Source organism: Meleagris gallopavo, chromosome 1, assembly GCF_905368555.1.
Source record: "Meleagris gallopavo chromosome 1, MGAL_WU_HG_1.1, whole genome shotgun sequence".
In the NCBI taxonomy this organism is placed as follows: Eukaryota; Metazoa; Chordata; class Aves; order Galliformes; family Phasianidae; genus Meleagris; species Meleagris gallopavo.
Window position 1 is genome coordinate 33,138,666 of NC_139404.1, and position 26,421 is coordinate 33,165,086.

General features: G+C 42.3%; 1 protein-coding gene across 3 annotated transcripts in view; it reads left to right on the forward strand.

Annotated features, from left to right (window-relative positions):
* SRGAP1 (SLIT-ROBO Rho GTPase activating protein 1) overlaps positions 1-18,693 on the forward strand; it is a 138,634-nt gene extending 119,941 nt beyond the window's left edge. For all 3 annotated transcript variants that reach the window (XM_085220324.1, XM_085220331.1, XM_031553497.2), the window contains exons 16-22: positions 1,348-1,453; positions 4,769-4,993; positions 5,653-5,732; positions 12,383-12,563; positions 13,142-13,276; positions 13,398-13,743; positions 15,733-18,693. In XM_085220324.1, coding sequence (XP_085076450.1) covers positions 1,348-1,453; positions 4,769-4,993; positions 5,653-5,732; positions 12,383-12,563; positions 13,142-13,276; positions 13,398-13,743; positions 15,733-16,110 — 1,451 coding nt within the window. In that variant the 3' untranslated portion in view covers positions 16,111-18,693. The remainder of the gene's footprint in view (positions 1-1,347; positions 1,454-4,768; positions 4,994-5,652; positions 5,733-12,382; positions 12,564-13,141; positions 13,277-13,397; positions 13,744-15,732) is intronic.
* The last annotated feature ends 7,728 nt before the right edge of the window (positions 18,694-26,421 follow it).

Genomic DNA, 26,421 nt, shown 5'->3' on the forward strand with positions numbered 1-26,421 from the left:
TCCCTGTAGCTTCGCATATCCAGTACGCAGAGTAGGAAGGCTCAGGAGAAACCGTGTCACAGCACCATGCAGACATGCTGCTGAGACAGGAGTATTCTAGGAACTAACTGAAGCACTTTGGGACCTTCCTTCCCAAACCTCATTCCTTAGAAGACTGACAGATAGGTTTGGCAGAGAGGTCAGGTGAGGTAGAGACTACAAGACATCACTAGCAGTAATAGCAGCAGCATTTGTTGGAAAGAATAGTCAGGCTCCTTCCACCAAGTTTAGACAGGTGGAGAAAGGCCTTGGGCTGAAAGCAGTGTACATGAGCAGTGACAGAAGAGCAGCGTGGCACTCCGGTGCAGAAGTGAAGGTACGTAGTATTAGCATGTCCAAGATACAGTATGTACTGGAAAGGCAGAGAACTGCAATTGTTCTGCAGATCTCAGATGTGCAAACATCTCCAAGGCCCCTGCGGAGGACCCCTGTTCTTAACCAGTAAGACATCCCAGAATCTTCTGTTTCCAAGCATATTAGTGGTGCTGAGCCAGTGGGATCTCCCATAAATGCAGACATAGGAATAGTTTTTGCCTTTTAGTTCACTACACTAAATAATCCTAATGATATGCAGGGATGTCTCACTGCCGATTCTCTTCTTACACTTAGATTTTGGTACCAAAATACTGATTATTAAACAGCACTTATTCTTCTAAGAAATATAAGTCACCACACATTTTGCTTCTGCAAATAAATTCCTATTGGTAGAACTGGCCATACCAAAGAGCACAAATAAACACATGAAACTCTGCTTACAGTTAACATTTTAATGAAAGCAATTATTTCACCAACTATTGCTGTTGGTGAACTGCTATAAAATCAACCAGGAAAGTACATGGGATCTTTGTGTTTGCTGTTTACACCTCAAACAACTTAAGACCTTTGTTCTACTTTGGCTTTAATAGAATTATAGCTGTTCATTAGGAAAACTGATTAGACAAGTCCACTTGTCTATGTGAAAATTATGTGAAAGTTATAGCTGATATGTATACTTAAATAGAGAGAATGAGTTTGTTTTTGAAACTGGTGGCAAACATGTCTTCTTGATTCCCTCATGTTATTTATGTTCTGTTATTTGGTTTCATGAACTGCCTAGCTGAGCAAACGACCCAAGGTTTGACTTGGGCAGATGTATCACTTTCTGTATTTAAAGATGTGTGATTTTGATGAGAGAAAAGAAGACTTTCAGGTCTCACTTTTCTAATAGCATAATGTAAGAAGATACTGTCCACGGGCATGTGATAGGAGAGAGTCAAATTAAGTAGACTGATATGAAATGTGATTTGAAGTACTTTCTTCTGTTTACAGGAATAGACAATCTCTATGAGAGGGCTCTTCACATCCGCAAACTCCTCCTCACTTTGCCCAGGTCGGTCCTTATAGTGATGAGATACCTCTTTGCCTTCCTCAATCAGTAAGTGCTTTATACTTCTTGGGGATACCATTCTTTATCTGCTTTGCTCTACTGGTATCAGTATTCTTTACTTATATTCAATGTACAGTTCATGTTTAAGTTGCATTTAATGCAAAAGATAATCTTTTAATTGGCAACAAAAATAGGAGGAAAATACCAGTTTCTGTTTAAATTAATATTGCATTTGTCCTACAGTGAGCAAGGTTGTAATAAGACAGATTAAAGTAATGTCCAAAATGGGGAGTGCAGTCTACAGCAGTAATGCAACAAAAATAACTAATACAAACTTTAGTTACATTTAAAATAATTTACATAATTTAAAAGTAGATTTTTTTCCCTCAATCCGATTTTGATCTCCCGATGGAAAAAGTAAACAGTGTATTCAAACAACACAGGCATTGCAAGCTACCTGTTTAATGCTAGGCACTGCCAGAATGAGATGTATATTGCCTCTTCTGTTTTCTGTTAATGGGACTACCAGTACATAAAACATGTATCATCTGTGTATGCTTTGATATAAACTGTTTGAATCCTAACAGAACACAGGCAGCTGCTGGAAGGAAGGTTGTGTGAGAAAGGGAGAGAAGGTCTTTATTATATTAGAAAAGCTACTTCATTCTCGAAGGAAAAATAAAGATAGTTTGGGCAATTGGTCTACCTCATAGCCCTGTCTAGTTTTGCTGAGTCCAGTATTCTCACTGCAAACTTTTCTTGCTGAGCACTTTGACCTGATTCTTTCTTCCTTCTGCTGTTACATATCTATTTCCTGTTATATCTGTTTTCATATCACCTTTTTCCTCTTTTTTTTCTAAATTTCCCCTCTGCTGATTCATTCTGTCTTTGCTACTTTCCCCATTTAATCCTTTATGTTTGTTCCTGTAGAAACAGGCTCTTTTCAGCCAGGTTGTGGATCTGCTTGTATTAACAGCTGTTCATGTTTCCTTTCTTCTAGTAATTCATGAACCTCTTTCAGGTAATATTTAAAAGAGGGCAGAGATCCAAAGTTTTGTGAAAGCAGCTATTCATTGAAGACGTGAATTCATCACTCAGTAGTGACATGGTGTAAATATCTCAAATGCTTGTGTTTCAGCTTCTCCTCTGAATAGACATATAGACTGACCAGAGTTATACAGGGTTGTATTTGGTACGTGGTAATCTTACCTAAATCTATGCTCTCTACACAGAAATGCAGTTCAGAAGGAAGGCTAAATCTCTTACTGCCTCCAAACTGCTCTTGTTGCAGCTACAGAAAAAACATTCCCATAGTTTGACTTTCTGCAATCCAGTTCTGCTTTTTGCGTATATTCATATGGCCAAGAAGTCATCAGATTTCATGACTAGAGGTCACCTGGTCTAGCATCCTGCTCAAAGCTTCTAAAGGTAGATCAAGTTGTTCAAGATCATAACCAGTCAGGTATTTCAAAGGACAGGGAACGCACAGCCTCTCTGGGTAATCTGACCCAGTGTTTGGTCAGCCTCACAGTGAACAATCTTCTTCCTGCTCTCAGTTGGGGTGTCTGTTGCTGTGCCTTGTAGCTGTTGCCTCTTATCCCTTTGATGTATACTTCCAAAAAAAGTTTCTCTCTCTCACGCTTGTGATTTTGAAGGTGTAAGAATGCAGCTGTGTTTCCTTTTAGTCTTCTCTTTTTAAGGCTAAACAAACCCTCTTCTCTCAGTGTTGCTTTGTACCCCTTATGCTCAAGCTCTCTAACCATCTCATTGGACTTGCACCAGTTCATCAGTCTCTCAAAACTAGACGTAGTACCTCATGCCCCAGTACAGATAGCATCATGAGTGCTAAGTGGAGTAGAATAATGAATTCCCTTGACCTGCTGATTTTGCATGTCCTAATACAGCTACGTATGCAACTACATCATCATCACCAGAGAACACGCTGCTGAATCACAACCAACTTCTTGTCCAGCAAGACCCTCGTGTTTTCCACTGAGAGCTGCTACACAGCAGTTAGCTCCAGACTATAATAGGACATTCCAAGACAGAAGCAGGACCTTGCATTCATCCTTGCTTTAACTTGATAAAGTACACGTTAATGCATCCCTCCATTTTGTCCTTCTAAATAGCAACCCTACCCTTCAGTGTATCTCCTGCTCCCCAGAGAGTGGCATCATCTGCAAGTTGGTTGAGTGTGCATTCCATCCCATTGCCCGGGTCATTCATAAAGACGTTGAACAGTATCAGCCCCAGTAATGAATCCAGAAGAGTATGGAATGATACCAGTCACCAGCAGTACTTGCCATATTTCACAATGATGATTTATGTGTTTTTTACACAAACATCTTGTACACTCACGAAGTCTGGATCGGCTTATATATCAGTAGAACATTCTACTTCATTCAATGCACAAGATATGAAAACATCATGGCATAAATAGGGAGACCATGATTAATTTTACAAAGGCAGTCATTTTAAGGTTTGCTTCATCGGTTTGTATTGTTTGTACATGGCAAACAGTTGTAAAATTCCCTTTCTAAAGGGAATATATTCCTGTATTTAAATACAACCAGCAGCATATGCTGCTGCAGAGTACAGAACAGCACTAAGGTAAAGGATGTCTCAGCACTTCCAATTCTTTTCAACTGATCCTGCACCAAACCACTCAAAAGCTAGAATGTCCACTAGAAGTTTTGGTGCTTTTGAATGCAAGAATAGAAAGCAACTTGTCATTCAAAAAAATAATGTTGAAAACTAGTAATGTTTAATTTCCTATAGGAAAGAAGAGCTAGCAAAAATTGATTAATAAGATTAATCAAAACCTTTTCTTGAAACTTCTGTGGGAGCTTCTGAGCACAACACAAGTGTTGTATAGTAAAAACAGAAACTAGAAGTCAGAAGAGTCTTTGCAAGATAACGGAACTTAGTTACCTCCAGAAGACAATTCAATCTGCTTAAGTTACATAGCAGGTGGATGGGAGATGTGCATCCAGGTCAGATGAGAAATGATATGCCTGTAATACCCACTTAGGATGCAGTCCACTTGGGCTTCCAGGGATAAACACTGATGAGATGGATGCAGCAGCAGTCAGTGCATTTTACATTAGCCCATTAGGTCAGTCTATACTATATATAACAGTTTAAGAGCATGTGCATAAATGTACATATATGTGCTACATACTCATTCTGTAATGTATGTAAACTACTGAAGAAATTCCCTTTTTTGTTGTGTTGTGTTACATAGAATTGTGTCAGAGAGCAGGAAATCTCTGCATGGGTCAGAAAATTAAGTTTATCCAGTTTCCTAAATAAGGTTAGTTACAGTGGAAAGGTCATTTTTTCTTGATTTTTCTTTTATTACAGCCTTTCACAGTATAGTGATGAAAACATGATGGATCCGTACAATCTGGCCATTTGTTTTGGGCCAACCCTGATGCCTGTTCCAGACATACAAGATCAGGTGTCTTGTCAGGCACACGTGAATGAGATAATCAAAACTATCATCATCCATCATGAGGCTATTTTTCCAGATGCTAAGGAACTTGATGGCCCAGTGTATGAAAAATGCATGGCTGGAGATGACTACTGGTAAGTCAGAACACTGTCCTTCTATCTCCTTAATAAAATCATTAGACTGGTTGTCTGGGTAACTCCTGTGATAAAGAATCACTTTCAAAGAACTATGGAGAGTATAATTTAGGTTCATATAGGAAGGTTTTAGCTGTAAAACGCGTGAAGCAAAGACAGTTATGATGAGGCTCCCTACATTTTATGGAAGATGCTAGCCCTGTACTCAGCCAGCTGATACCAGAATTCACAGTGTACTGAGCAGAGTCCACAGTTAGATAGGATAATAGTTGACTGGGAACCACTAGTTCAGAAGGGAGGTGAAACACTTCTAACAAATTTTCTTTTATGATGCCTTCCCCCTGCTCTCACACACTTTTCATAAATGAAAGGATTAACATTCTTAATAACTGAAGATGTTGTCCGAATGAGAGGTATGTAGACTTGTTCTGTAACTGTATATTCATAGCATGTCATGCAATTTGTGTTGCACATTACTTTATAACATTATAAGAATACTTCTAAGTAATTGCCTGGGAGTGGCAAATCACTGATACGTGTGGAAGATGTCAGTTACCTCTGGTGGACTGCAGAGGAGAGGGACTGGAGTTGAATGCTCACTGAAGCATCCTTTTCATGGTCTAGTTTCTCTTTCTGCTTGACCTTTTGTTTCCTTTCAGTGACAGCCCATACAGTGAACATGGTACATTAGAGGAAGTGGACCAGGATGCTAGTACAGAGCCCCATACCAGTGAAGACGGTATGCCCATTTTGTTATTGTTTCTTTGATAAAAATAAGTTTTACAGGTGTTTCATGCAGGCAACCTTCTTCCCTTCCTAATGAGACACAATTAGTCTCATTTGAGAGAAGAGATTTTCAGTCCTGGTGTGATGTAACAAAGCCAGCGTTTATAGTCTTTGTGTTCTTTTTCACTCTGATCTATCTGTGTTTGGCCAGCTGTTTCCTTGTTCTCTTCTGGTTTGCCCTGCAGTCACAGGAAGGGCAAGAGAGAAACTATTTCAGTCAGCAAATGCTGTTATACTATTTCTGATATAATGTAACATTTTTTGTGATTGTCTTTTGTCTGCAAACGTTGAACTTCGCAAAAGTACGTCTTCAAATATTTTATCTAAGGGCTGTTTGTCATTCAAAATGCTCTATTTTGATATAGGTGTAAAAGCTGCTGCCATCTAGGAGACTTTTAACTACTGAAAAACATGTATTCACTCCAAGTAAAATTTCTGAACAAGTTATTCACGTTATTGATCATAGGCACTATGAAAGTTTCAGATACCATTGATATCCATGAAAAATTTGATGCACCTTTGTTATATGAATTCTTTTTAACTAGATTCCATAAATAATAAAGGTCTGTTTGACTGTGGCATACTTCAGTTGAACCATCCCTCCCATAAACTTCTACCTGGTTAACAAGCAATTGTAACAGATGAAAGGAGGTGTCAGAATTGTTAAGTAGCCAGTTAGAGGAGAAGGAATAAAATATTGCTTCCTGTAGAGAAGAGCTGCAGTGTGAATTCACTGCAGATCTGTCCAACAGGCAACTCAGAGAGCAACAAGCACACCTGCACTTACAGCCGGTGCAAACAAAAGGTACCTCTTGACCATATTAGAGGATGCATGGAAGGAGGGAAGAGGTAGAGAGGGGAGAGGGAGAGAAGGAAGGAAGCTACAGCAAGAAAGGAAATTATTTCTTTTTTAAAAAGTAATATATAGGGGACATTAGATAGGAGCTGGGAAAACTGCCATAGAGAAGGGAAACAGTAAGAGTTTCCTGTAGGAGACTTAACTACATTGGTCCTAATGCACACAAAATATGCAGGCAGTTGCTTAAGTGTAGCTGTGTCTGTCTGCTCTGTCATGGAGACAAGCTGCCTGTGACAGATTGCCTGTCTCTTCCCCTTTGCTGGGGTGAGGAGAAGCAGGCAGAGTCTTATCTGTCTCTCCAAACAGTCTATGCACCTGTTTGGAGAGGAAGCACACTTGAGTGGATAAGCATCATATAGGGATAAAAAACTGAAAGGAGAATAGAAGTCTCTTGTTATTTTTGTGCCTGGGTTTATACCCATGCCTACACCTACTGTAGGGAATATTGGCAGTTTTATGAGTGAACCTGGACATGTGATCACCTTGACCACCTGTGTAGAGCTAAAAGCAACTTCCTTATACAGTACAGCGCCATTAAATGATGTGAACAAACTCATAAATACACCTTATCTTTCCGAGACAGCATAACTGTACTTTAGGATACATCCTTCTGTTGGAGGTATCAAGCCAGATAAGAAGCTGAAGAATTCCATCTGCCTCTCATTTAGAGCATAAATGAAGTAAGCAGTGAAATGCAGGCAACGCACCAGTGCTGTATGTAAGGGCCAACACTGGGGGCCCATGGCCAAAACGACAGAGTATTAAGTGGGCAGGGAAGAGAAGCACAGTTTTTCATCTGCAGATGGAAGTGGTTACCTCAAAACCAAGCTTAGGAAAGATGAAAACATTAGAGGAGTAAGAATGTCCCTATTCAGGCTATGAAAATATGTAGTGTGTCACCCGGGGCTCAGTAATTGTGGGCTCTACTCCACCATTTGTCAGAGAAACAGTTTTACATTACTGTTCTGTTGCTACTTGTATTACAACTGTGTCCTTGATGGAAACAAACCCTGAAGAAAAGAGCTGTCAACAGAACAGAGAAATTGAGCTGCTGGATATGTGTGGTTTTTTGTTCACCAGATGGGCCAGCAATTAGTTGTCCCATCGCACCTTTTTAATCCATTCAGTATTGAAAGGAAGCAGACATTTGTGCTTACAGCAAAATAATTGTTAGCACAAAAATATTTCTAATCTAGCAAAATACTGTTGCAAAGACAAAGATTAGCAACCCTCTGGGTTGCACACAAAGCCCTGTTGGCCTTCAGTTCTCACTCAGCCTGCAAGCTTTAACTCTTTTTGTTTCCATAGATAGGAGCTTTCAGTTATAATAGCTCATTTTTCTAATGTCGGCTACAGGCACTAAATTAAGTGCATTTACCATCTCACATTTATTCCAACGTGCATATTTACATATTTCTTTAGACAGATCTTTTTATTAAACGTTCTTTGTACCAAATGTGAGAACAGATGAGAACTGTGCAGTTTGCATATCGAATCTCATGAGGGCCACTGATCAACCTGTGGTGGACCTGAAGTGTCTGGAGTATTTGGGGGAATCGAGTGTGACTGATTCATTGGTTATAGACTGGATTCGTCACTGCCACTGGTATGTGGACAGGGGAGGCATGGGGTTGTTGTATTGATCAGACACATGGTACTCACCTGTTGGGAGATGAAAGAAGCAAATTCTGTAAATTTCAGTTAACGCTGAAAATCTGATTAGGTATATGCTGAAATGTTCTGGATGTACCCAAGACCAAGGAGCTAACCTCATAGGAATTACAGGGTTATTGAAACATAATCCAGAGGCTATGATCAAAAGCTAAAGGATTTATTTTTCTGTTATGGTTGCTTTAAGATTTGCTTGCTATATAAACTTGAATTGCATGTGAATCTCTCTGCTCTTAGGAGAGCAAACCCCTCTGTATTTGCTAGTTCAGCAGCACTAGGAGTGTTTAATTACAATTTACAGAACAACCAGACTTTTTAAAAATTAAAAAAACTTATGTCTACAGAGGTTACATCTGGAGGCTTGGGGAAAAGATGGCTGCAACTTGTAATTGAGCATATAAATACTTCATAACTGCTTAGTTTTAAGCATCTTAGTAGTCATTTTTCTTCTGAGGCCATTCATCTTTGTTTATTTCTGTTGATCACTGGAAAGGGAAAAGAAAAGGAGAAAATGATGCATTACATTTCATGGTGAATTACATTGCATGATACTAAACCAGATCTGGAGGTTGGTGGCCCTGCCTGTGGCAGGGAAGTTGGAACCAGGTAATGCTTGGGGTCCCTTCCAACCCAAGCCATACTATGATTCTATGATTCTGTGATGCATTTTACTGTAGTGTTTCTGGGTTTTTGTAAATATGGGTAAAGTATCCCTATTAAAGAAAACACATACCTTTCTTTTTCTGGAAGTGAAGTCTAATTTGTGAAGTTTGTGTAGACACTGAAAAATCTATCTAATTTTGCAATAGAACATTTTCCTGAAAGTGCCTCTGCAGTAAAGATTCAAACAATGAAGGATGTTGTTTGTGTTTTGCTCAAGCAGTCTTTAGAATACTTCTTTTACCTGCTGGATTTTTTTTTATTCCTGTTGGGGCGTATGAAAAGGCATGACTAGGTTTGTTTTCAAAGGATGTAAATGAGAATTTCCTGAGGAAGTCAAACAGATGGGTCGTTTCTCCTGGGAAAACATGCATACAGTTAGTGTCATTGTGTTCATAGATATCTCATAAACATAGGATAAGAACTGAGACGGTAGTTCTGCTGGAGACAAAAATTAAAGGGACGTGGAAGGCTCTGAGTTACTGCTGTGTCCCCAGCATGTAATGTTCGTATTATTTTTCAGCAGTTCATTCTGCTAAAACCTGTCCTACCAACACTTCTTTGCTTTTGTTGCTCCCCAGTCAGAGCTCAGCTGTCCTGAGGACAAGACTTTGCAATGGCAAAGCTTTTCTGTGATGGGGTGCAGAAGAGGCAGAAGAGACCAGGAGACAGGAGATAGCTTCTTCCCAGAGGATGTCAGGACACAGTGTATTCCCAACAGGCAGGGTACCCCCGGGGTAACTGAGGATGTGTACAGCAACAGCAACCCTCCTGGAAAGTGCAGGGAGCCACTGTCCCTCTCAGCCTTAGCTCCTCATGTCCTGAGGTGCAAAGAACAGTCTGGTGCCACCCTAATGCTGTCACCACTGCAGGGAGGCCAGTACTACATCTGGAACTGAGATTGCAAAGTTAAAATTAGCACTTACGTTTCCTATGCCTCTTCTGCTCTCCCCTGGAGAACTTCTGGGTTTAGACAGCTCTGCTTACTGTCCATCTGACCTTCACTTCTGAGCACACCACAACATAACGTGCCAAATGGTGGTAGTAATCACAACAGAACTCGGGGTCGTAAAGAAATGAGAACAAAGCTGAATGTAATCAAGTCCCTAAAGCTTCTCCCGCAGTACTTCAGTTTGTCCTAATTTTTCACTGCCTTATCTTTGCCTGAATCACTGGAGATGATTGCTGGTGAGATCATATATGTCACCAAATGCTCCTTGCTGCTGTAGGCAAATGCCCCCAGGTATTGACAGAGCAGTGCAATTACATTTCCCTCCAAGCTGTCAATTTTACTGTTAGACACTGCAGTTCTGTACCACGCAGAGTTTGAAATACAGATCCCAAATTCAGCTTTCATTGCCTTTGCTTTCTTTGAAAAATATTTGTCTGCCATTCAGTAACCTTGGTATTAAATGGCTTAGCTTCTCACCATGCATTTATTTCTAAGAGTAACTGTCATGGTACTTTGGTTTTGAAGATCAGAGTTGACCTATATAAATTGCTAACATTAATTGCTGTTTAAAAAATAAAACCCGAATGCTGTTTGCTACAGGAAAGTTCTATCCATGTAACAGGAATATTCAAGCAAGGAAAACTCCCCTTTCAAAACAGTAAAACCTGTCTGAATGTATTTTTAGTTCCATTAATAAAACTCTGAGATTTATTGGCCTTTTCTCCAGTAAGAAGCAGGATTTGTTTCTGAAGTCTGTCAGATGTCTCGAAAGTCACATCTGTTATCAGTACATTACCAGTTCCTCGAACATGGTTCTGCTGAGGCACTGGCACAGGTTGCCCATAGAGGTGGTGGATGCCCCATCCCTGGAGACACTCAAGGTCAGGCTGGGGAGGCTCTGAGCAGCCTGATGGAGCTGTAGCTGTCCCTGTTCACTGCAGGGAGTTGCAATGAGGTTTTTTTCCAACTCAAAAGATAGTATGAAAATATGTCGGTCTGTAGTGAGGTGCAGGCAATGGGGTACAGAAGACAGAGTTCCATCGTGTGCTATGCTTGCATTAGCATAATTCTATTGAGGGAGATATACCTAATTCTGGTTCAGTCCATTAATTATAAATAAAAAGACATTTAGACCTGTACACTCTAGTGTGGGATACTATATGATATCTGTTGAAATCAGCAGATAAACAGGAAATCCCATAACGAGTCAACTTAGGGGTTTATCAGTCAGTCCAGTATCTGTGACTCTTATCAGTTCACTTCAGAGAATGTCAGAGAAAATTACGTCTGGGCAATTTGGGATCTTCTTATTTGCTGGAAAAATGTGTGGGTTTTTTTTTGTTTGTTTTGTTTGTTTTGGGGGGGGTGTTGGGTTTCTTTTTTGTTACTGTTTTGTTGTTTTTTTAGCATTTCAAATTATTACCCATTAGTGAGCAAGTGACTCTCTGAAACCTGTGCGCTTCTGCTTCTGAGTTCTTGACCCATTATTCCATAGCCCATTAGCTTGCTTGTTGGCTTAGAGTCATGTCCATACAATCTTGTCCTTTTGAGTTCTACCTGAGTTCAGTTATGTTGTAGAAGTTACTTCCCCATGCCCCTGTGTACCACCTCAGGAAAGCTTCTGGTGTTACAGCTCTGACCAAGCTGAGCACCCTGCAGTTTGCTACAGCGCGGCCACCCAAACAGCAGGGCACCAGGCAGCCTTCTGTGGGCTGGGCAAGTCATTAAAACAAATAGCTGCAAACTGTGGCCTCAATAAAGGTACAGTCATGTGTTTGTTTACTGCAGGATGAAGTTAATTTTAAAATGTGCAAAATGTTGTCATAAAGAGACAGTGGCTTTTATTACACACCTGGCCTTTTGGGGAATTACTGCCTCAGAGATTTTAATTTGCACCAGACAGAAAGTTGCTATGCTAGTCATTAGTCCAGATGTTAATTTCCACCCAGATTTTGTTCTGTTGTATAAAGAAAATGGTTATTTCAGAGGTCCTACTTTGAGTTATTCAAACCAATAGTGTATTAATTTTTAAAATGGTATTTTGCAGGATTGTCTTCAGGCGTTCTCATTGTCTTTATCACACTGCTTCCTCAGATCTCAATTATTCAGTTTGTTCATCTTACATTCAGGGGTCCTCATTACCTTGCCTCCAGCTCACACCCAGCCATGAAAGAGCCCTTGCTCTGTAGATTGAGCCCTCTCTGCCAGCAGCAGCTGTTGTGCCATTGGAGTCTGCTATTACGTACCCAGATGTTTCATGCTTTGGGCACAGATTGTGTTTCGTTGTAAAGGACATGTTGCAGTGACTGCTTGAAGTCTGCCTTAGCTCAACTGAGCTCTGTCAGCTCTGCCAGCTCTGCTTAGTAAGAGTGAGCATGAAGAAAATGCAATCAGTGAGTTTGATGAAGCCAAAATGCATTCTGTGGAATCTGATAACCACTCTTCTTCCTTTCCTACCCAGAGTGCGAGCCCATAGAAGCTATAGCCAAGTTTGACTACATTGGAAGATCTGCACGAGAACTCTCTTTCAAAAAAGGAGCTTCCCTTCTCCTGTATCATCGAGCATCTGAAGATTGGTGGGAAGGAAGGCACAATGGAATCGATGGCCTTGTCCCTCACCAGTACATAGTGGTGCAAGATATGTAAGCAGTGTCTCGTACAACAGGGCTCTTGGTGGGGTGTAAAAGCATACTGAAGCAATTAATAAGTCATTTCCAAATGAGACAGTGTTTTGAAGGCTCAGATAGGTTAAACATTTACCTTCTAAGCAGCAGCCCTCTGTCTCTATCACCTCAAATTGGTGGCTCTTAATCAAAAGCCACTGCTTGGCTAAGCAACTTGGTGCATGTGTTCACAGTTCATTAAGAGATAGGTGCTGCTGCACCTGTTTTAATCTGCCTATCTCTTTCTAGCAATTGCTAATAGTTAACTTCAGAACAGCAAGGGGTGGAGCAGAGCAGCCCTGAGCTCTTGTATTACAGTATTAAGCATGTGCATTGCCAAGGATGACAAAGTTGTTGTTTATGGAAAGGTTGCATGCAAACATAAAGAGCTGAGTAATCAGAAGGATTATAAGTGATTTTTGGAGACTCAGAGATGCTGCAGTGCATTATAACATGCTTGGAATTCCTTAAAGGGGATTAACACCTGGGAGTGCCAAGATGCTCTCTGTCACAGCTAATTCTCTGACCTCTAATCTCAGTATGTGTGTTCTGCTCAGGGATGATACTTTCTCTGATACACTGAGCCAAAAAGCAGACAGTGAGGCCAGCAGTGGACCTGTAACTGAGGACAAGTCATCATCAAAGGACATGAATTCTCCCACAGATCGTCATTCTGATGTATATTTAGGAAGGTAAGTCTGAGCATAACAGGTTTTCACTAGTACTGCTCACAGCTCAGGTAATGCACCAATTCTTGACGTGTTTGTGGTGGATCACTACAACTCGTACTATGACTGCTATTCATTCATACAGGCAAAGAAAGAGATCAGAACCTCCACCTCCTCTAAGGCGCCCCGGCAGAAGCAGTGATGGTCACTGCCCAGTACACCCCCCTCACCCTCTCTCCAGTTCATCCGTGGACCTGGGATCCCCCAACCTGGCAACTCACTGCAGTCCCAGAGCCCTCCTTCAAAACCGGAACCTCAATGCAGACAGCCCTGAAAGGAGACGTAGGCCTGGGCATGGCAGTCTCACCAACATCAGTAGGCATGATTCTCTGAAGAAGATTGATAGCCCTCCAATCAGAAGATCTACGTCGTCTGGTCAGTATACAGGTTTCAATGATCATAAGCCACTGGACCCAGAGTCAATAGCTCAGGTTTGTGCCTTTTTTTCCCCACTCACTCTGCTTTTAATAGTGGCAAATCTCAGTGAACAGCATAGCATGGGGGGGGAAGGGGGAACACAAGTATGAGTGTGCAGGAGAATATCCTACTTAGCTTTCTAAACAGTGCATGTGAAGGAAAAAGCATTAAGAGATCCTGGATGGAGAAGCACAAGGGGAATAGATGTTGCAAAAGCAATAAAAAGAAATAATTTCCTGTTATACCATAACGAAATTGCCTCTGCCACACACTCTGCTAGGATAATAAGTGATTGCAATGGTTACGTAAGTCTCTGTGCTCTGATGAAGGCAAGCCTAATCTAACATGCATGTAATTAGTGTTCAATTATTTCTGAGTGCCTTGACTGGCTAGTAGCTGCCTTTGCCATTCAAAGCACAGATTTACTTTCTGGAGTCTTGTGAAGTGTAAATCATATTTAGCTTTCATATAGATCATATGTGGTTCGTACTGTACAATTATTTGATGCTTGTAGTTGTTCCTTAGAACATAAAATGCAAGAAGTTGCCCTGTTGTAAATCCATATGGTCCCCATGAGAACCCTTCAAGAGTTTCATTCCTATCAGTGGAATGATAAGAAGGGTGGAACAGGGAGCATCCGATCATCACATTGGTCATTGTGGAAGTAGGAAGAAGTGCTTTGTGGTGAGGATGGCATCCATGGCAAGACTGTGGATGCCTCCCTCTGGAAACATTCAGGGCCAGGCTGGATGGGGCTTTGAACAACTGGTTTAGAGGGAGGTGTCCCTGCCTATAGCAGGGGGTTGGAACTATGTGATCTTAAAGGTCCCTTCCAACTCAAACCATTCTATGATTCTGTGACTGTGCAAAACTGGTAACAGGGAGCTCTTGAACAAATTAATGCTTTTGTCTTCAAAACTCAGGTTTTGTCTAGATAGTATAACATGATTACTGGGGCACCCTGGGGTACAGTATGATTGCAGAAGTATTTTCTAATAACACTGGCACTCATGTTTTAAAATTTCATGTACTGACAGTGCTTGCTTTCAAACTCAGCTTCCAACAAGGGACACAGGGGACTGTCACGGTTGGGTCAGAAAGCTGAACCACTACTAGAGAGTTAGAAAATCTAAATGTTGTTACTGTTTTGTTTTACTCTAAGTTGTTTGTTTACTTTTCATGAGCCACACGTAGTGCTGTTTGGCTCAAGCTATCATTTTTCATGCCTAAACTAGTGATAATTTGGCTGTGAAAGAACCTGAACTTTGCTTAACCTACGTGAAAGTTCTTGTGAGTAAGCAAGGAACATTAGATATTTAACCTCAGTTCTATCTCAGTACCACTGAGAATAAATAAACAGTGCTGGTGCTTTCTTTCAATATTTGTGCTGGAAAACCTAATAGAAAACAGTTTCTAAGATAAGCTCATGGAACAATGACATCTTGCAGTTTTTCTGCTTAAAATGTAACTTGGAGAAACAGGAGAGAAGAGCTGACAGACATGCAGGCACGACTTCCTTAGAAAACGTGGTTTGTAACCCCTGTAGGCAGTGCCCATCCTGAACACCTGAGTGTGGGGGTTGCAGCCAACTAAGAGCCAGCAAATGGGACAAAATCTAAAGAGCTGGCGTTACCCCAAAGATGCAAGAAGTCTTCTCAGTTAAATAAAAATGCCATGAAGCAAATGTTCATTGCCCTAACTGTCACCTAATAAAATTATTCCAGGTTTTGGCTTAATTGATTTTTTTTAACAGTTGAGATGGATTTTGACTAATGTCGCGTAAGCAGGTTAAATTTTGCAGCGTTCAACCAGACTGCAGATTTGTCGATTGTAACGTCTTTCAAATAAATCTGGTGCAAATTGGCTTTAACACTCTAATATTCATTAAAGAGAGGGTAGCTGGCAAGTTAATTCGTGCATTTTGCACCCCTCCCTGCTCGTCCTGCTCTGTGAGTTCAGTAGCGGCTCCAATGACGTGCCACTGTCTCTGTGCTCTGACCCAGGACATTGAGGAGACGATGAACACGGCGCTGAACGAGCTGCGGGAGCTGGAGCGGCAGAGCTCCGCCAAGCACGCCCCCGACGTCGTGCTGGACACCTTGGAACAGATGAAGAACAGCCCCACCCCCGCCACCTCCACAGAGTCGCTGAGCCCTCTCCACAGCGTGGTTTTACGGAGCTCTGAGCCTCAGATTCGCCGTAGCACTAGTTCTTCCAGTGACACCATGAGTACTTTCAAGCCCATGGTGGCCCCTAGAATGGGAGTGCAGCTGAAACCTCCCGCTCTTAGGCCAAAACCTATTGTTCTTCCAAAAACAAACCCTAGCATAGGGCCTTCCCCTCCTTCCCAGGGTCCAGCAGACAAATCTTGCACAATGTAGAAGCTCAGCCACCCACAGTGCCCGGCTGGAGTATGCTAGGGAAAGAAATGGATTAACGATAGAAGTCAGGGCTCCATAACATCATTTGTTCATGTTTATAACTGGAGAGGCTTTGTTTTTCAGTGTTTTTGAATGTATTGTCTGAAAGTAGCTACATTAACATGGGCATTTGTATTTTGTATGGTTTCAATTAAAAAAAAAACTGGACAATTGTGCATCATTTTAAAAGAAAGCAAACATACACTTACTTGAAAACTTGATGCTGCACCGTTTGTAATAAAATCAACACGGATCACAAACAGCTTGCCACGTTGTACCGTATTTCACAGTCTTACTGTAACTATGTAATAACAGATCCTGCACAAAAGTAAGGGGCAGGGAGGGGGGTATCAGAGAGGTGGAACCTCTCGTTTCTGCGTCACCAAAACAATTCTGAAGCAAGTTAGGAAGAGCTGAAATACAGCATGTGAGGGTTAAGTGTCTGTGTGGAATGTCTAAGTCATCTCAGGCCACAGTTCCTATTTAAGACACACACAAAGAAAAAAAGCCACCACAGCTCTCACAGTTGGCACCAGTTTTTAGCTTTCTTGTTGTCAGTCTCACTTTGGGACAGGTGCTGAATAGATCTGGAGATCACACTGCTCTGCTCTCACTGATAGGTCACAGCTAACGCATCTCCAGGATAGTATCAAGAAACTCCTCTCGCCACCAACCTAGACCTTCATTCCCCGATACTGCATACAAAAGCTAACTTCATTTAAAGTTGCTAGCTGGACGAGCCAGGCTCTAGGAAGCGTGTGACTGTCGGTCCATTTGGCGGGCTGGTAGGCAGTTAAAAGGATCAGCTACGCAGTCATTCAGCAAAGTATCCCATTGACTTTATTGCTCAGTGGCAGACTAAAAATGTGATTTGAGCTGCAGCAGTCAGAGTTTGAGCTGCCCCAGTGCTGCTAGTTGTCTCTCAGCGCTGTGCTGACTACAGCCCCACAGGGCACTCTGCAGGCGGGCTGCCCCACGCAGGGCTGGGCTCACCCACAGAACAGGCAGCTGTTCTACCACCTGGATTCAACCTGACTCAGGTTTTCCATAACCACTTTTTCCCCTCTTGTTTTGTTTTTTTTTTTTAACGGCAGAAATCAGTACCTTTCTTACGCCAATGTGTGAGTGAAGACTGTCGGCTTTGCTTAGCACTCTGTTGTTGAGCTTTGCTCCACGTGAACTAAATGTACAGCTGCTCAGCACTTTGCAGCAGTAAGCCATCAGATGATTTCTGTGAGTAAGATTTCCAACATCCAACCCAAAAAATAAGTTCTAATGAAGAGGATGGGGAAAAAAAAATCCATAGTAGTCCAGCTATGGGAGTAAAACAGGCTTTGAGATCTCTCTTTCCATGCGTTATTTAAGACCTCGCCAATGGAGAGCTTTAAGTTGTCCCATTCACTACACATAATTCAGTCTAGGAGAGGAAGAGTGGTGACAACTTTTGATACAGACAGTTACTGAGGTGGTGTAATCTACGAGCAATTTACTTCTGCTATGATTTACACTTTATAGAGAGATACCACAAAGCCCCAGAGAAGAGCATCCCATTCAATGCATTGGAGAGCCCACCCATCTGGGCTCCTCCACTACTCCCACTGTGTGCAAACCCATCATCAGCCCCACTGCAGGCTGTCCTCTGTCCCATTGAGAAGCAAAGTCTGGATTCCCAGAGCACAGTGCAGCAGTGGCTCCCCAGCCTGGTTAGCGCTGCTCTCTGGGGTCTGCACGCTCCTTCGGGACCAGGAGATAAGTGCCAGTGGTTCCTCAGTTTACTAGAAACAGTGAAACAAACTGGAATTCCAGCTGTCATTGACATGCAGTTGTAGTCTAGCGTTCTTAAAATAACCTACCTGGCATAATTGAGATGGATGCCTGTATCTTTAAATTGCGTAGGGAATTTTGTATGTTTAAATAACTGTACTGAACTCCATAATGCTTATACTAGAAATTGTTTAGCAAAAGAAAATATTAGAAACAGTGCATTTAGTGAATGCATCCACTTAGTGCATTCACACAGTTAAATGTGTAGTTCGATGGTAATTATAGATACTTAAAAGTATAGTAAGTGGATATGTAACAGGAAAGACTGCTACAACTACAGACGTACTAAAGGGTAACTCCTGCACACCTAATCGAGTCAGTATTGTCCTTTACTGTCAAGTTTGATGAATTGCAGTACTGGTAGCTTCCTGCTTGTTGACTGTTACCTACTTGTGTCAATGTACATCTGTAGTATGTACATGTGAAAGTGCCTTTAAATTTTAGAGGAGCTTTAGCCTTGCTCTTGTACTGTTGCATTTCCATTGCATCTTTCCCTGTTCGTGTATGGCTGCATTCCCATTGCATTCCTTCCATTCTCGAAGAACAAACAAAAACATGGATACTTTACGGTTCTGGAAGAGAAATGCACTGTTAATCTGTTGTGACAATGCACTTTTATGTATAGTACTGTACATTTTGGCATGTACCATTACAAGCTTCAGTATACATTCAGGTTTGTTCCTCATAGTGTATCTTTATAATAAAGAAGATAGTTCTGTCTGTGTGTGTGGTTTTGATGGCTCAACCTCCATACTGTCTGGCGTGGATTTCTCATTTATCCTTACTTTCCCCATGAGAGAATAATCAGTATTCCCTCGCCATCCACACCCACCCTGCATCAGGTCGCCATCCTGGCCTGAAGCAGTGCTTGTTCCCAGACAGGATGCTTCCTAATTAACGAGCACTATCCCCGTACGCTCACCAAAGTCCCTCCAACTTATAATGGTTCAAGGAGGAGAAAAACCATTTTGAAACAAGCGTTTGGAATGCTTGCTTAAACCCAAGTGAGTGAGGGGAGCCATCCAGGGCTGTGGCAGCCATCTTGGGCTGTGGGCTTCTTGGACTTGTGCTGCTGCCCTCAGTACCACTTTCCATACAGGTCCTGCAAACCCACAGCAACATTCTTGGTGGGCCCATCCGTCAGCCTGCAGTGCAGCCTCTGCGTTCCAGCACCCAGTGACCTACTTTAGGTATTTCTTCTCGTCCTCTGCCGCACAAAAGCCGGCTCAGAGCTGCAGGAAGGGCTGGCACAGGTCGTCCCTCACTCGGGGCCCTGCGTAGCCCAGAGGAAGTGTAACCTAATTCCTGCAGTCAGCTGCCGCACAGAGAGGCTTCTGTGGCGGCTTTCAACCTATTTTAAAACAAAAGAGAAATGACGAGTTGAGGAGTACCCTTCCCTTGTTTAACTTGATGCTGAAACCCTGGTGCCACGTTGCTCTTTGCTCAGAGGCCTTGCGGTGAGAGCAGCCCTTGCCTTCGCTGCGCAGCCCAGAGGTTTGGAGGAGGAAGGGGTCTGCCGACCTTACAGCACTTAGCAAAGCAGTGGGGGTTGTTGATCTGAGAAAAGTCAATTAGCAGGGCAGAAAATGAGCAGTGGTGGAGGTGGTACATTCAGCTCGATGGTCAGCTCTGAAAACAAGAGTTTGGAGTTGCAGGGAGCTCCAGGCACAGCCGTCCTCAGTGTCACAAACTTCTGCTCAGCCCCGGGGGCTCAGGAACTGCTGGAAACTTGTTGCAGTGTTCCCAGTGTCCTTGGAAGGGTGTGGAACTTGTTGCCTTGTGACCCTGTGTGGGAGAGCCACGAAGTCCCCACTGCTCAGAGGGATGAGCCTTTCTTTGGTCCACATGGTGTTGATCTGTGGGGATCAACTGAAACCAGACCAAGCATCAATCAGCAATTGATGCAGGAAAGTACTGTTCTTATGTTAAGAATGTCACTTTTTCTATGAAATCAAAGAAACTTTCATTTTGCCCAGGTTAGAGTACCAGAACAGGAGTATACGTGCACAGAACACAGCAGGCAGGCAGCTGCTGCACCCAGAGCTGACATGGACCCATGCCCTGCAGCATCCCATGCCTGGTGCCCCACTTCATATCTGCTGTGTGCGTGTTCTGTAGTGCACACTAACATCTGTAAACACTGACCAAAGAACATTAAAAGTGCTATGCATTTATTTAAATGCATTACTTTTCAGGTCAGCCACATCACAGAGACAAGTGCTGCCACACAGAGAAATAAAATGGTCATTGAAGCAGTCATTTTTCTAACAATGGCTTTTTGACTGGAATGGAAGAACTTATTAAAGAGGTTGTTGTCAGTCAGAATGTACGTTTCAAGTGTGCTACGGGTGGAATCTAAAATCCTTCACAACCTTGACCAAGGGATGCTGAGAACTGTGAGGCTGTTCACCAACCAGTTCAACACATCAGATTTGTTCTTAATTGGTTTTTTTTTTTTGTTCTGACTACAGTGTTTGCAGAGCAGCTTGTTGTGATCATACAGCAACTCTATGGCTGGCAGCCAGCAGAGTGCACCTAGCAGCTGCCACAGTACTCTCACATCCAGCAGAATTTCACCACAACAATTTTCTCAAGTCTTCAGATGTTTTTTTCCTCAGTGCTACTATAAGGGCATGTCCAAAATTAATTTCAAATCTATCATCGAGACCTCTCTTCTAAATTTCACTTACATCACGGGCTAATTTTGTGCTTAAATCCCATTTATCCTGAACAAAATCCATTTATACACAAGATAAAAATAACGAACCGAAACACAGCTGATCAGGTACTCACATGTAGTTAATTCTAAACTCTTTTCCATTCTCATTCCCACCTGCGGCCCCATCGGTGTGGATGCTGCTGGACTACCACTACTTCTGCAGCTGGAACTGCAGCCTCTGAACTGCTGGAATTCACTTCCTATGCAGGGCAGAGGAGGAGGGTGAACCCATGGCATGAGAGCACTTTTGGGGTTTTGTTTCCCTTCTGGGACTCCAGCACCAAAATCTGTGTTCAGCCTGGAGAGGAGAGAGCAGAAAAACTCCAGGGAACCTCCTTGCAGCCTATGAATACGTAAGCGTAAGAAAGATGAGGATACTTTTTACTAGGGCATGTAGTGATAGGACAAGGAGTAATGGGTTTAAAGTGAAAGAAAGCAGGTTTAGATTAAACATTAGGAGGAATTTTTTCATGCTCAGCATGGTGAAGTTCTGGCAAAGGCTGCACAGAGAAACTGTGTGTGCCCCATCCCTGAAGGCAGTCATGGCCAGGTTGGAACTCATGGGCAGCCTGAGCTGAAGGGAAGTGTCCCTGCCCATGCAGGAGGTGGAACTGGGTCACCCTTAAAGTCTTTCCCAACACAAGCAATCTATGATTCTAGGAAATCCTGTATCCAGTCTGAGAAAGGTAACCTGTACGGAAATGCAGGGCTGGCTTGTCCTCCAAAATATTCTGGCTTTTACAAAACACTTGTTTGGTCACATCTAGCAGAGAGTCTGGGTGTCTCAGAATCATATAAATATTGAGCTTGGAAAAGACTTTCAAGAACATCTAATCCAATGGTCAACTTACACCTGAAGAACAAGACGGGCATTGCAGAGGTCCCATCTTGTGTTGGCAAGGCAGTCCAAGCAGGTTCTGCATCTAAGTCCAGAACTTGAAAGCACACATATTTCCTATGAAAACCGATGAACAGCAGGAGGATGAGATGGCAAAAGCAGATGTGTCACACCTGCAAGATCTTTATTTTGATGGAGCAGCATTTTCCCATTATTTCTGAGCTTCTTGTAAAGCAAATGGCTCTGAGAAGCCTGAGTTAGAAGCAAGCCAAGGAGGGCTGCACCATGTTTGCCTTTAGGTGCTAGCAGGGACCTCTAGAGATTCAGAGGGAAAGTTTGGAAAGACAGAGCCAGCACCTTGTAGTACCTTGCTGCTTCCCAGCTGTTTGCAGCTGAGAGTTTACCTCACCCAGAGGCTGCAGTTCTGTATTTGAATAAGTACTTGGGTACCCATGGCTCTGTGGGTTTCTGAAAACTTTGTTCCTTAGGTCACTGAGTTTGACACAATTTATGGAAGTAATCACAAAGCTGTGGATGAAGGAGAGAAAGAAAACAGAATTACTATTTGTAGATGTCAAAGTGATGCTGTGAAAGCTGGACTTGGTTCTGAGGAATTACAACAAGCCCTCCAGCATATAGCTGCAATGAGAACTCCTCACACAAGTTGTATGCTGACGCACACAGTAATCAGTGGTTTATAAAGCAAGAAGGATGCTAAAAATATTACTGTGATGACAAAGATTTAGGACTGTCAGGCACAACCCAGATTCCCACCCAGCACTGTTCAGGTCCAAATCCTAACACTTTCCTGACCCAATATCCTTCCTATGCTTCCTGTCAATGAGTGTCGGGCTACTGGCACACACACGACTTCCTGCTAAAAAGCACATAACAAAGCATTGAAGACATTTATGAAGTATCAGTGATGTTAAGTTGTACACCTAGTTTTCAAATTTTCCATCTTCCAGACTTCCTGGTGCCTACAAACAAAGCACCCTGTACTCCTTGTCAAGAAACACTCCCACTGCTGTTTTCAGGCTTCATTTTGAGGTGCCTGGCTTAGCAGGGACACTGCAGAGCCGTTAAGGTTTTAGGGGTACTTAGATTATGAGCAGAATGTTTGTTTTCTTAGAAACAGCTGTAAGCTTGAGTCAAGGTGAATATTCCAGAGATGATCAGAGGGTTGGGGCATCTCTCCTGCATAAACAGGCTGAGGGAGATTGGCTTGTTCAGCCTGGAAAAGAGAAGGCTGTGCGGTAACCTCATTGAGCCTTTCAGTATTTAAAAGAGGATTAAACAAAGGAGGAAAATCAACTTTTTACAAAGGTAGACAGTGATAGAACAAGGGGGAGTGGTTTTAAGCTCAAGGAGGGAAGGTTTAGCTTGGATGTCAGGGGGAAGTTCTTCACAGGGAGAGTGGTGAGGTGCTGGCACAGGCTGCCCAGAGAGGTTGTGGATGCTCCATCTCTGGAGGTGATCAAAATCAGGTTGGATGGGGCCCTGGGCAGCCTGGTCTGGTACCAGATCTGGAGGTTGGTGACCCTGCCTGTGGCAGGGGGCTGGAACTTTATGACGCTCGGGGTCCTTTCCAACCCAAGCCATTCTATGATTCTACGATTCTGTGATTGAGAGTTTTATTCTGACACAACCAATTGGTTGGGAATGCTCTGCACTCCAGGAATTTCATTTCTCATTCAGCTGAAAAAACGCAGATGATTGATTGGTAGACTCTGGGTCTCTAAGGGTAAAATAGGACTTTATTAGCTTTCCTAGGGAAAGGACTACTGAAAGCAATATAATTTATATCATGCATACGGTATACTTGTCCTGCTAGTGACCTATATGAAAAAAATGAAGAAAAAAAAAAGCAACACCAGGAGATACTGGTGCAAAGCTCACATGTAAGAGAAAACGACTGTGTACTGGTCATGGAGTTCAAAAAATAAGAGAAAGCGGTCAATTTAAATAAGACTGCATCAAAAAGATGCATTTCCAAGACAAAAACAGAAACATTGTAATATACTAAAAGGAGAAATTGAAGCAAATTTTCTTCGGAGAGGAGCTCAAAAATATTTTTTCAAATGGGAACCTAGTATCCCACTGTACCATGTGCAGGTACAGATGTAAATAATATAAATAGCAGACACAAGATTAAAGAAGTGCCCGGAAACAGCCTCACTAGCAGAATTATATTTTATTAACATACCTTGGACAGTAGTGCACATAATTACATCGGGCTTAGCAACTTATAGTTTACCAGAAGTGTTCTCTTCTTCCCAAACATGAAAGAAAAATGGATCATCAGGATGCAAAAAAGCAAGTAGTCATATGGGAAGGACATGCACTGTCCAGGGTGAGTGTGAATATTTTTGTCCAGGAGAAAGATATGAGGTGAACTGTCATGTCTAGAGACCCCTAGATTAGGGGTTATAGATAGATTACATCTATCACTCTTCAGTACAAAGATGACAAAAAAAAATCTGTTCTATCACCATGACAACTCATGCTGCTCATTGCCATAGTAACCAGACAAATACTGTTAGCTCTTAACCAGACACGCGGTGAGCAGGCGGCCAAAGCACCACTGAGGAAGAGCCACCACCTCAGCCACCACGGCCACCAACACGGTGGGTGCTCGGCTCTGTGCTGCTGGCAGTCCCACCCAGCCCACCTCTGGGCGTTAAGTCAATCTCTTTCTGTGTTTCCCAGCCACTGGCTGAGCTGCCTTCCACTGACAGCTCTCCAAAACCAAGCCCATCTTCCTGCTGGAGTGCCACAACTGTACGCTTAACCCATTTAATTGCGTGTTTGTTTGTTTTCCCAGTGATTTATCAGGCTAAGATTAAACATGACTAGAAAATTTTCATCTTCACGCGGAGTCAATGAAGATCTGCTCTATTAAACCTGTGCACCACGGGGTGGCTGTACACACTGCATTTGCATCCCATGCACGCAGTCACATTATCAGCTCAAAGGCACTGTCCTATCCCCTGAACAGTCATAATTTCAACACAGTCACACTGAAAGGTATGTTTACTATGCACCACCAAAACCCTCGCAATTGTAATTCTAGTGCTGGTTCAGTCACAGTCATGGGCTCTCTGGTCATCTTGTGTGGTGATGTACAGCATCAGCGGGGGGAATAAAAACTGACACTCTTAAGATGACTTCAAAGTCCAATAATTTGCTGCTGGGTAATGTTTTTCACCCAACTATCTTTCAGCATGGAGAAAGGAGGAAAAAATACAACCGTTTATGTGTTTTGACCCAGACTGGGGGGTGGGAAGTGGAACACGGGTGGTGGAAGAGCTTGGTGGTTAGAGCAGATATCTATAGCAGGTTCTTGGCAGGGATTCACTTCCAACAGACCTGGCTCTGACCAAGCTACACTACTAAAACCCTCTAACACACTTCAGGCTTAAACCCTAACCTGGTGTCACCTTTGTCTGCCAGCAAGGTCTCCTCGAATATCTCTCCCTCCCAAAACAAATCCCCTTTTGGGGAAGGTCAGTCAGTACAGACTGATAAAGATCAGAATGGGTTGCAAGCAGCCTCCTCAGGAGCGTCGTATGGAACACCAACTCTGCTTGCCTTTGATAGATGACTGCTCACACTGAAGAGAAACAATAACCCCCACCAAAAAAAAGTAGTGAAAAATCTTCCCAGGAGCACACTTCAAAAGATGTCGCCTTGGATTGATATGCCCCACTGGGGAGTCGTGTCTTGACCATTCCTTGAGTAGAGTTTGGAGCAAACTGGCAGGGGGACATTATCCAGCTCCCTCAATGGGCTGTAACACTCATTAGATCATGTTGCAATGCCTTGGGGAAAAAAAAAAATCGTTCCTCTACTGTTGAGGAAGAAAGAAATGGTAAGAATGAGGAAAATAAATCTCTAAAATGCAATGCAATTTTAAATGAATTGGTAGTTTTCAACAGAAAAATTGTAAAGCTTTTTAAGTCTTTTTTTTTTTTCTTCAACTCAGTGAGAATCCCCTCATGAAGAAGATGAATGAAACAAAATCATTTTAGTGCTCACATACATACTAAGGGATGAAACAAGATACCTATTATTGCTGTTTACAGCTAAAACAGAACTCCATAAGTCACTCAATGGGGAAGAAAGCCAACAATACTAAAACAACAAATCTGACTAGAGCATTAAAATCTATCACGTGTTCATAAGCGTGTAGGAGAGTACAAATAATAATTCTATCCTGGATACAGACTGAGCTCAAAACCACTTACTTTTAATATTAACACCACCCTCTAGTGGTAGTTTTTCTATCTTACCAAAGTAAAAAAGTAATAAATGTATTGCTCTTATGCATGGAAAAATGGTACAAAAATTGGATTCAGCTGTTTTCTTCCCTGAGGTGGACAGAACGCTTACACTTGGCATACTTGAAGGAATGCCAGTTTTGGGGAAAGTTCTGTCTAGTTTATTTCTAAATATAATTTGTTAAATAAGCGTCTAAGGAAATACTATCACGAAGTGCAAAAAAATAATAAGTCCCTATGAAACATGGTTTCAGAATAACCTTTCAGATGGATACATAAGTTCTTCCACACTTGGTGAGCAAATTATACTCTGAAGCATGAAAGCTATGCTTTTAACATATGATTAACGCATCAACTCTTAGAAGATATTTCAGCTGGCAGCTTTGAAGATAAATATAGAAGAACTTGAAATAGTTCTGTTTCTTGAAATTTCACCTCTCTCTCGAGTAGTTGGATATACTGCAAAACCATGAATGTGTTTGGTTTCTTTTCCTTCTTTCTTTCCCAGGAACTGGTTGGCAGCATCTTCTGGGAATCTGCTCTAGAGAGCATAGTGGCCCATGAGAGCTGCTCACTTTTCAAGAACCACCTTTTAAAAGCTCAGGAGCAGG